We start from the raw sequence: 12,470 nt of genomic DNA, 5'->3' as shown, positions 1-12,470 counted from the left end.
AACCTCAATAACAGTCTACATTAAGAAATACTACAGAAATGTATTAGTTCTATCCTTTAGTTGACCAATACAAAATAAAACCATCGGTCTTTGGGAAAGTGAAGGGAAAAAAAAATCAGTATGAAACTATTTAAAATACTGTTTGCCAAATGTGTAGCTCTCTGCTCTCTAAGCATATGACAGGATTGCTCTTTGTGGTCCCCCACTGCAAGGCTGCTCACTGCAGCCTTGAAATCTTGGGCTCCGGCAACCCTCCAGTCTCAGCCTCCTGAGTAGCCGTGATTACAAGCATGTGCCACCATCCCCGGCTAATTTTTTATTATTTTGTAGAGATAGATGTCTCACTGTATTACCCAGACTGGTCTTGAACTCCTGGGTTGGCTCAATCCTCCAACCTCAGCCTCCCAAAATGATGGGATTATAGGCAGACTATGCTTTATCTAGGCAGACTATTCTTTATCTACACTTTAATTCCTTTTTGTCTTCCTAACTGTGGCTGTTACTCGAGAGCTAGACTAATGACTAGACAGTATAAAATATTTTATTGTAAAATAAGTTATACTGTAGAATTTTATTGTAGAATAATGCAACCTAAACTCACAAGGTTTATATCCAAAATAGTTCCTTCACACATAAACTTCTCTTTCAGCAGTGTCTCTTCAGAAGTTTTTTTTTTTTTTTTTAAGATGGGGTCTCGCTGTGTAGCCCAGGCTGGAGTGCAATGGCATGATCTCAGCTTACTGCAACCTCTGCCTCCCGGGTTCAAGCAATTCTCCTGCCTCAGCCTCCCAAGTAGCTGGGACTATAGGAGCGTGCCACCAGGCCCAGCTAATTTTTTGTATTTTTAGTAGAGACGGGATTTCACTGTGTTAGCCAGGATAGTCTCGATCTCCTGACCTCTCCACCCACCTCGGCCTCCCAAAATGCTGGGATTATAGGCATGAGCCACCGCGCTCGGGCCTTCAGAAGTATTTTTTAATAAAAATGCTTCAGAAGTATGAAAATGGTTGTGTAGTTATTTAAATAAGAGAATGACCAAATTCTTGGAGGATACATGTAGAAACATTTAGAAGTGCAGTATCACTATGTAGGCCACATATTTCTAAATGGCATAGCAAAATACACAAATACTCTTAGAGTACTCCTCGGTTCTTAAATTGAAGTCCACAGGACAATCTTATGAAATCCAGAATTTTAAATGTATGCAGACAGGATTTTATGCAGAAAAAGGGGAGACTTCTCATCTGCATCTCAAGTAAGGATATTTCTTAGTTCATGAAAACTCAAGAGCCAGGTACTTTAGGGGGATAGTTAGTAAGTCCCTAAAACCTTGATCTTTACCCACTTTCCTTAAAAATAGGGCCAAAAGGAGTGGTGAAGTTAGTAGGAAAACCAGATTCTTGGAGAAAAGAGAGATTAAAGAACTTCAGCTACTTCATAATTTTGCAAACACATTGTTTGCAGACTTTCCTGTTATTTTTTCTTCTATGATTATGTCCACCAAGAAATCTCGGGTTTCAATATAAGAAATGTTTATTTCTAACCCCATGCTCCGCTTCTATATTCCCAACCGCTGTACAAACACCCATGTAAATTCTCAGTCACCTGAAACTCAACATGGCTTTTTGACATTCTATCCAAGTAAGCCCAGCATAGTTCCAACTTACACCTGCTGTACCAGTGTAATTACTAATAGTCCCCTCTTTCACTCTGACAGTATCCCAATTTGGATGATAAATAACATCACTATACTATCTAAAATGAAATTTCTCTCTCTTGCTCTTCCTCATTTCTGACCAACTTTCTTTCACATATATTGATGGTTAATGAGTTACTCATTTAAATTCCAGCTTAGGAGTTTGTTTATTCTGCGTTCTCTCTCCCTTTTTAATCAATTATTGCAGATTATTTACTCAATTTGTCTTAGATTAGTCCTTTTGTTTCTTTACCACTGCCACCACTCTAGTCCAAAGGTTCATCAAATCATACCTAGATTATGACAACTACCATCCTAACACCTAGATTACTATAACTACTATCGTAACTGTTCTCGTTTCAATGTCCTTTCCAGTTTGACTTGCTGCTGCCAGATGAATCTTCCTAAACATGCTTTCGCTGTGACATACTACCCTACTCAGCAATAATATATGATTACTTAAAGTCCCTGTAGGTACTGAAATCAGTTTCATAGTTTATACCAAATTTCATTTTATTTTCCCCCAACGAAATAGAATGGAAAATAACATAATACATCATAGCAGAAGTGTGTTAAGAAACTTTTATTTCTCAAACACACACCACACAGAAGTGTACTGGACATGTTGTAATCTCTATTGTTTTCTAAAGAAAAGGGTAAAAATGGAAAATACTGAGGCTCAGAACTGAACACCCAATTTAGCAATCAAGTTAATAAGCTTATGTCTCTCATCTATAAGTATCCACACAAATCCTTTGTTTTAGCAAAACTAAGAAATCCAAATACATGTTAATTCTCGATGCTAAAGCCTCTCCTGTTTCCTAAAGTATCATTCTTTCTTTTTAGCCATGAAAATTAAAATGTAACCCCCACTCTGATTCCATTCCTTTGGAGCTTGCCCTACCTACATCCTCCATAAAGCCTTAAACCACAACCATCTAGTCCAGAACCATCTCAAATTTCCCTGAACTAGAATTATCAGAACTTATATTCTAGCACTGGGCCATATACTGCTTCCTGTTCGCTTTCTATGCATGAATGTAAATATATTCCTTAAGTTTAGAAATGATCACCATTTACTGAGGGCTTAGCATATGCCACTCACTGTACTAAATACTAAATCTTCAATTCACAACATTCATAACAGTTTTCTGTCTCCATTTTAAACAAGAAACAGAGGCTTAGAGAGGTGCAGGGACTTGCCAAGACTAAACAAGTAGGAGCTAAAATCTAAGAGTATCTAGGCTTAAAGTCTTCACGGAGGGCAAGTCATATTGGAACTTATTTTATATACCTAGCAATCCAATGCATCCCTCACATTACGAAAAATATAAGAACTCTTTAAGTGTTGATCAAGTACTCTTTTTATGTATTTAATTTGATCAGTTAACTAAAACAATGTATCAAGAGACAGCCTAATAAGAGGATCACCTAAAATTTAACTGAAACAAGACAGGTAACCAATGATAAAGATATTATGTAAACTTTGAAGGATTCCAGGAAAACTCTGAAGAATTCCTTTTTGCCGATTTGCTTACTGAAAAGATATTAAGACTGAGAGAGCCAAACATACCAATTTTCTAGAACAGCTTTTGTAATATTTTATAAATACTAATATAATGATCTCTTACATTTTAGAATATATGGTTCATTTAGGCAAGCAGTTCTAAAAATTAACAGGCTAAATATTTTTGCATTATGAACCATAAAGGGGGAAGATGAAGAAATAAATAAATGTGAGTCTTCCCACTTCTTCAAAAAAGGCCTGTACATTGTTATCTTATGTACAGTTACAGAACTAACTTTAATAGATAGGTATGTGCTTCTTAAATTTACAAATAATTTAAATAACCAGTAAGGTCAAAATTATTTTTCCTTCAATTCAGGAAAATTTGATTCATTGTTGAAAAGAACACACCACTGACTAGAAGTATCATACTATTGAAATGAGCACTTTATGTACTTTAAGTTACTAGTATGTTTATTTAGTCATTTCAGAAATTATAGAAATGGTTTTATTTTGATAAAACCAATAATAACATTTACTCAAAGTACTGTGATATTTTTACATTCTTTGGAAAATATGGGCACTATATTGGAGCATGTATTTCTTCTAGTTATACTGGAAAAATATAATACTCAACCGCTAACAAATAAAAGATGCATTCACCAGTCTTTCTGAAAGGCTGTTTAACAATACACACTTTCTCATTTACTCAGCTTTTCATTTGAACAAACATTATGAAAACTGATTTTTTTTACAGCTCATATCAAGTAATCAAAAATGTATCAAAAGAACTGCTGCCTTGGCTGGGTGTGGTAGCTCATGCCTGTAATACTACCACTTTGGGAGGCCAAGGTGGGTGGATCACCTGAGGTCAGGAGTTCAAGACCAGCCTGGCCAACATGGCGAAATCCCATCTCTACTAAAAATACAAAAATTAGCTGGGCATGGTGGCACATGCCTGTAATCCCAGCTACTTGGGAGGCTGAGGCAGAAGAATCACTTGAACCCAGGAGGCGGAGGTCGCAGTGAGCCAAGATCACACCACTGCACTCCAGCCTGGGTGACAGAGCGAGAAACTGTCTCAAAACAAAAAAAAAAAAAACAAAAAAAACCAAAAAAACCGCTGCCTTATGTCAAATTCTGTTTAAGCTAATAGCAGATACTTCAACAATAGCAGGACTGGAAAAGTTGAAAAGGTTTCTCTATTGCTCCTTCAAAAATAAGCCAAGCCAGCCAGCATGATGGTTCATGCCTGTAATCCCAGCACTTTGGCAGGCCAAGGTGGGCAGATCACTTGAGCCCGGGAGTTCAAAACAAGCCTTAGCAACATGGCAAAACCTTGTCTCTACAAAAAATACAGGAAAAAAAAAAAAAATTAGCCAGACATGGTGGTGCATGCCTGCAGTCCCAGCTACTTGTGAGGCTAAGGTGGGAGGGTCGCTTGAGCCCTGGAGGTCAAGGTTGCAGAGAGCCGAGACTGCACCACTGCACTCCAGCCTGGGCAACAGAGCAAGACCCTGTCTCCCAAAAAAACCCCCAAAAAAACAAAAAAAACAAAAAAAAAACAAAAAAACAAGGCTGGGTATGGTGGCTCACGCCTGTAATCCTAGCACCTTGGGAGGCTGAGACAGGAGGATCCCTTGAGCCCAGGAGATCGAGATCAGCCTGAGCAACAAAGGGAGACACTGTCTCTATTAAAAAAAAAAAAAAAGGCTGGACGTGGTGGCTCACACCTGTAATCCCAGCACTCTGGGCGGCCGAGGCAGGCAGATCACCTGAGGTCAGGAGTTCGAGACCAGGCTGGCCAACATGGTGAAACCCCGTTTCTACTAAAAAAATACAAAAATTAGCTGGGCGTGGTGGCAGGTGCCTATAATCCCAGCTACTTGGGAGGCTGAGGCAGGAGAATCACTTGAACCTGGTAGGTGGAGGCTGCAGTGACCAAGTTAAAAAATTACTCAAGACATAAAAATGAAGGAAAAAAATTATTAAAATATTTCAAATTCACAATCATTAAATTATTTACATGCTCAAATATATAAATATGTGTGTGTGCATGAATGTACTGAGATTTTGAAAGCTCCAACTGGCAACAAACACATGTATTTTGCCATGTTTCTAACACCAATAGGAAAAACAATTAAATATGACAAATAGACTTGAATTCTACTAATGTATAAAGTAAACCTACTATTTCTCCATATAAGGTGACTATGAAGAAGCTACGTATTTTAATTTTTGAGAAAATGACTTTAAGTACTCAGTATTTCTATTAAAGTTCTGAAATTACTTAAGAATGATCAATTATTTTTGCCTATAAGAAAATATACCTGACATGACTATTTTTTAGCCTATCCACTTTAAGTACATCAAAGAACAAACTGTTGTCTCATGTCAAATTGTGTTTAAACTAATAGTTGAAAACTCTATTTGCAAGAGGTACTGAGAAGCAGTACCATATGGTAGTTAGAAGCATAAACTCTGAAATCAGACTGCCTGAGTTCAAAAGCAGGATTTGCCATTTAACAACAACATAGCTCTGGACAAATTTTTTAACCTCTGCATGCCGTATTTATAAAATGGAGATAATAACATAATTATTGTAATTAACGTTTGGAACATACTGAATATTCAATAAGTATTAGTTGTTACAAATACTGAATAAGTTACTTATAAATTCCTTAATGATAGTAAAACCACCTGGAAAAAACCTAGAGGAAAAAAGTTGTATGCCAGTCTTGATAAAAGAAATATGCCTAGAAATGCAGATACAAAAACAGGTACTCCTTTCAATCAGTCAAACTGTATAATACTCAAAGTGAAATGTTCTCCTTCATACCCCAAGGATGGCTATTAACCAAAAGGGCAGCTAACAAGTGCTGGCTAGAATGTAAAGAAATTAGAAGCCTCATATAATGCTTGTGGGAATGTAAAATGGTGCAACTACTAAAGAAAACACTCTGGCAGTTCCTCAAAAGGTTACACATAGATTTACTCTATGATCCAGCAATTCCATTCCTAGGTACACAGTCAGGAGAAAAGAAAACACATATTCAAGTAAAAACTTGTAAAAAAAAAAAAAAAACTCATAGCAGCATTATTCACAACAGCCAAAACATGGAAACAATCCAAATGTCCATCCACTGATGAACAGATCAAGTTTGGCATACCCATACAATGAAATATTATTCAGCAATGAAAAGGAATGAAGTACTGATAGATGTTACAACATGCATAAAACTTGAAAACATTAAGCTAAGTGAAAAAAAGCCAGATACAAAAGGGTACACATTATATAAGTCTGTTTATATGAAATGTCCACAACAGACAAATCCATAGAGACAGAAAGCAAATTCGTTGTTGTCTAGGGCTTGGGGTAGGGGTGGTCTTGTGAAGAAAGAAGAGTGACTGTTAATAGGTACAGGGGTTTCTTTTTGGATTGATGAAAATATTCTAAAATTGATTGTGGTGATGGTGACAAAACTCTATGAATATATTAAAAACCATGGAAATGAGTGACTTGTATGGTATGTGAATTATAGCTCAATAAGTCTATTAGAAAAGGTAATTTTAAAAATGCAATGAAAGGTGATACAACTTTACACTTACAAGGTAACAAATCCAGAAACGTCAAGTAATGGAATGAAAACTCTGCACTAAAGGAACCAGATGCTGTCATTAAAATATTACCTCCTATAATCTGGCAATCCGATTCTGTTCTTTCCACACAGAGTACAAGGAAAGAAAAATAGCATGTGTTATATCTGGGACAATTAGAGAAAAGAATAAAAATACAAATTTTCAGCCTTGTTTAATTTTCCTTTCATGAAGCACTAAAGAGGTTTCCAAGTGTTAATCTCTAAAGTTGAAAATAAGACACCATATGATTATTATGAATATGTACAGACAAGCTTTGTTTTCACTCATGTAAAGACATATAAAGATATACACACCTTCATCAATTTTGCTTCAACATACCAAGCTTCATTATGACTATATCTCAAATTCTCCACAAAGTTCCCAAGTCTAAAAAGTTAGACACACAATCTGTTTCACTGATACTGACCTAAGTGTGTCTTAACATGTTTTGAAGTAGCTACTTTTAAGTAGCTAATAAGCTGGCAATTAATTTTGTGTTTTTAATTAAAGTTTCCTATCTTATTAACACTTTTCTCTATATGGATAAGAAGAAAAAAAGCAACCAGGCCAAACTTCCTTGAGAAGCTCTTCAAAACAAAATCTTAGACCATCCGAAGCACAAATACTAAGCAAGCAAAATAAAAGTCTAATCTGCAATAAAGCTTAAAATGTGTCCTTTTTGATTGGGGTATTTATAATCAATACGGTAAACTGTAAACGTAGATTGCTGAATTAACCTATTAAGCTATCTGGGCTTGCAAAGGTAGAGGAAGCTCATTGCCTGCCCAAAACACTTGATTATCAATCACGTGCCCCACTTCCTGTTCTACCAGGTAAAGAACAACTTGTGCAATGGATGGGTCAAATAAAGAGATTTCTTAAATTTGGAGGAGAAAGTAAACATTTCTGCCCTCTCTGGAGATCTTCACACCCTATCCATTACATGAGTTGCTCTCCACCTATTAGGTGAAGTAGGATACAAGACGTTAGTATTTTGAGTAATCACACCCTTCCATCTTCCCAAGCCCAGACAGTTTCAGTATGTTAACTCATTTCACTTAGGTGTCTGACTGACACAACCAATTCTGAAATGGCTCCTGAAGTATATTTCTGGAATTCTTGGTAAAGGTACAGAATCTTAATGTAGTTACCTTAAGTAATTGTTTTCCAATTGTTGGGCTCATCTTTTCATCTACCATAAGAATTACAATTCCTCTATCATCCATTCCTCTCCTTCCAGCACGACCAGACATCTGAATGTATTCACCAGAAGAAATCTGAATGAACATAGTTAAAATTCAGAGTTTAGGAAAAAAACTGGTAAAAAACATATTCTTAAAATTTCTCTTTTTGTAAAATTTATAACAAGTTATAAACCCTAAGAAAGGAAACATGATTAAAAACAACATGAAGTTTTAGAAGAGTTAAAGTCAAAGCACAAAAATGCAAAACATGTGAGACTGTTTCAAACCCGTATCACACCGACATAACAAAACTAAATTTTAGACTTATTATCATTTTGGATCTAAAATTTATGCTTTTAATCTAAATTTAAAGCCTAAAATTTAGGCTTTTAAAAATTTTGGCTTTCCACAGTAAGCCACTTACTGTTAATTATGCTTACAAATATATGACAGCTTCTGGGAAATACTGGCTAATTCGCTGGCAGTAAAAGATACCTTTGAGCTGGATATTCTGGAAAACAGCAAAATCTCGATCTCCCGACCTCGTGATCTGCCCGCCTCGGCCTCCCAAAGTGCTGGGATTACAGGCGTGAGCCACCGCACCCAGCGAAAACAGCAAAATCTAAGAATGCAATGACCCAAACTCAACCAAATATCAATTCTGACTTGATCATAATTAACTTTCTGAATCTGCAAAATGAGATGACTATAATTCATGCTTTTTGAAAAAACAAAATTCTCTCCTATTTTCTTGGTATGTATGCTTGGAGTTTGGTTGAGTCCGTCTGTCACCAGGAACAACCTGATAGAGGAAGGTTAGTAAGCCTCCTATATACAGGCTTTCAGGGCACCACTGAACCACTTCAACACTGGGCAAAGTTTTTTCTGTAAGTGCATGTGTACTTTTCTCCTGTGGAAAGGGTCCAGATTCTTTTTAAAAAATTGTAACTCAAAAAGAGTTAGAAACCACTATAGGTCACAATGCTGATGCCTGAGGATGGTGGTGGCAGTCCTAGTTCAGACATGGTTAGCAGAGCTGCTGAGACGCTGAAAGCCCACTGCCTGTATAAGATATAGATGGAACACTGCCTACAGAGCAGATCCCACCAGCCTCACCGGAGAAGATGCCTTTATGTCCATGATGGGCTGAGAGAAAAGCAAGGTCCTTCCCAAGCCATCCAACGATGTCTAGCTGGATCTGATCAAGAAGGTGCAGCTGTTCAGCGGCACTCAGAGTGGTATGTATAAGCACTTCATCATAGAGGCAGGCAGGTTTCCAGCAGCCAGTCAATATGCACAGTGTCCCCAATACTGGCCACGAAGAGTCTCCCTTGTGACCACACAGCCAGGGTGGCTAAATACAGGGCCAAGTTCGACCCATATATGACAGTTAAGTATGACATGAAGACCCCAATTGGCAAAGGAGATTCTGCCAAGTGGTATGCATGGAGCACTGAGCCACTTGGCAGCATACACCAAGATAACTGAGATCAAGTACCAGGAGGGGTAGGAGGTGTGGGAGTCAGAGCTGTGTTTGCTGCACCAGGTGCGTCATGCCAACATCGTCCAGCCGGTGGAGGTGTTTAGGATGCAGGAGCATGTATACATGTTGATACAACTGATCCCTGCTAGCATAGAGCTGTTCAACCACATCATCACCAAGGGTTCCTTCACTGAGCATGACGCCATGTGAATGCTGCAGATGGTGCTAGATGGCATCCAGTATCTGCATGCACTGGGCATCACAAACGAAGACCTCAAGCCTCAGAATCTGCTCTACCACCATCCAGGCACTGACTGCAAGATCATCATCACTGACTTCAATCTGGTCAGTGCCCGCAAGAATAGCAACAACTACAAATGCCTGATGAAGACCACCTGTAGCACACCAGCATACCCTGCCCCAGAGGTTTTGGCCTGCAAGTACTACACCATTCAGTGCACTGTGGGTCCCAGGAATCATCGTCTACATCCTGCTGAGTAGCAGTATGCCCTTTGGGGACAACAATCATGCCTCAGAGACAAGTATAATTACTCGAATGAGCCCTGGCTACCCAGTATGTCCAACCTGGCTAAGGATTTCACTGACTGCCTGCTGACAGTGGACCCTGGAGCTCATATGACTACACTGCAGGCCCTGAGACACTTGTGGGTGGTAAACACGGCAGCCTCTTCATCCATGAAGAATCTGCACCAGTTCATCTCCCAAAACATCCTCAAATGTGCCTCCTCACACTGCCAGAGCACCAAATATGCCCAGTCCACGTGTTAAAGCCATTTGACAGGCTCCAAGCTGAGTCACATGCGATAGCGTGAGCTGCAGAAACTCAAACTTGCGTTACCAGCCAACAGTACAGTGGCTGACCCACCTGGCTTGGTAGAGACATAGCATGATCTCAGCCTGGCCATTCACTGCTGTGCCATCTAGGCCTGCTACCCTCTCTGGAAATAGGTCTATACAGCAAGCAAAAGGTGAAGAATGTCTGGTCCCACTTCCTTCTCTGTGCCTTCAGCAGCCCCACTCCTCGCCATGGGCCTGGGCCATGTGTGACACAGCAGAGGTGGCACAGGGGGGCTGTCTGTGACTCCCTGAATGAGGTATCTGGTCTGGCACTGACACCCATTTTGGTGGGAAACTGCTCTGGTATGAGTTGGGGGAAGGACAGAACCTGGCCTTCACTGCCTCCCTAACCCTTTGACTCTTCCCCAGAACAAGTGGGGGCTGCAGTGCTGGCTGAAGAGTGTTCTATAGCCTCAGGACCCTTTGGGACAGTTAATTCTAGAACTAACTCCCATTCCTCCACAGAGCCTTCTTCCCTGACTCTCTACATTCCAAGGCATCTTGATCCTTAAGATTATGCTCCAGTGGGAGGCCCAGGTAAACACAAAGCTTATGCCTTGACTGGACTCGTAGCCCCTGGCTAGATCCAAACAGCCCCCTACCTCCCAGCCAAGACATTTCTTTCTTCATGGTGCCCCTGCAAAGACATCTCCTGGCCCCAGGATTCACCAAGAGCTCTGGTAGTAGGGCAACAGCACGGACCTTAACCCTTCTAGATGGTGTGGCCATGCTGGTGGCAGGGTTGCCCCAGGCTCCAGCCTGTCTCTGACTATGAGAGGGTCCCCGGCCCACCAGCCTACCACCCTCAGTGCCTTCTTTGCAGAGCCCACCATTACCTCCCTTTCCCTCTTGGATGTCCATTCCATCCCCCAGGTGCCTCCTTCCTAACAGTGGAGGGGTTAAAGGGAGTCCTATTGCTGCTACCTGGGGAATGGGACCCTTGAGGGCCAAAGCAGAGGGCAGGGGGTTCACCATTAGGATTCCATTGTCAGCCCTGGTTCAATCCTTTGATATGGTCCATAGCCCTTTCCCATCAGGCTCCACTGCTCCCTCTTCTACAGTGGCATGAAGGTGCTATCTGGTGTCTGGCATAGTACAGAGAGCCTGGGAGTGAACACTGCACATCCATCATACACACCCATCATGCACACCCACTGTCCTCCACAAGGCAGCAGGAAGGAAAGAGCTGCTTTGTGACGGAGGGTCCCAGCCTGCTTAACTCTCTCCTTCTCTTGAGCTTCTATGCATCTCTCCCTGAAACTTAATCATATTGTGTGAAATGTCTCTGAACCCTGGGTGGCTGGGCACTGACTTTCTCAGAGCTTCCCTTGCCCAATCCACCCTGTGCCTGCTTCCTCTCATGGCATTAGCCTTCCAGTCTGGACCCCGATGAGTCTCAGGCTAGAGGGAGTCCCTGTGGGAGGTGAGTGGGGTTGGTTGACTGCTGTCCACTAGAAATCATCCTCTAATCTGTCATGGTACCTTCCCCCCACCACAAACCAGGCTGGAACCCAAATTCCCTCTCTCCACAGCTGCCTTTATTGGGTAGGAAGGGGCTAGGGCCCAGCCTTACCCAGACTGCAGAGTCCCTGCTAGCATAGAGGGTTTGGCTCCCACTCAGCAGCTCTACTCAGCTTTTCCCAGGGGCAGCCTTGGGCCAGGCCCTCCTGGCCCAGAAATGTCACTGCCTCACCATACGCGTATTTCTCTTTTGTAGAGCATCCAACATTTTAAAATAAAACACATCATGAAAAATGTTTCACCTTTACAGTTTTAGCGAGGGTACTTTTCAGCATTTTGATGATTTGTAATTCCTTTCAGAAACTTCTCCAAGCAGAGAGAATCACCAATTTCAAAGATAAAAGGTTAAATAAAGGACTACTTACAATTTTCCCCAAAGCCAGGCTATGTGAATTCAAACTAGAAATCTTTGTTCCATCACTTTCCTTTCACCCCCGCCAATGTTCTACTCTCTGCTTAGCAAATTCTCATCTGTTGTTACTTATTTTAAGGACTGCCTTTCTATGAAGCATTCCCTGACCCCCAACTGACTTCCTTTCTTATGCTATATTCCTGAACATACTTCTCAGAGTGTTTACAGCA

The 12,470-nt window shown here is 40.4% G+C and overlaps 1 protein-coding gene across 1 annotated transcript in view; it reads right to left on the bottom strand.

Annotated features, from left to right (window-relative positions):
* MTREX (Mtr4 exosome RNA helicase) overlaps positions 1-12,470 on the bottom strand; it is a 117,528-nt gene that overhangs the window by 58,640 nt on the left and 46,418 nt on the right. The window contains exon 15 of the mRNA XM_024247641.3: positions 7,994-8,119. Coding sequence (XP_024103409.1) covers positions 7,994-8,119 — 126 coding nt within the window. The remainder of the gene's footprint in view (positions 1-7,993; positions 8,120-12,470) is intronic.

The sequence above is a fragment of the Pongo abelii genome, chromosome 4 (genome assembly GCF_028885655.2).
Source record: "Pongo abelii isolate AG06213 chromosome 4, NHGRI_mPonAbe1-v2.0_pri, whole genome shotgun sequence".
Taxonomy (NCBI): Eukaryota; Metazoa; Chordata; class Mammalia; order Primates; family Hominidae; genus Pongo; species Pongo abelii.
This window is presented reverse-complemented; position numbering and strand designations above follow the sequence as displayed.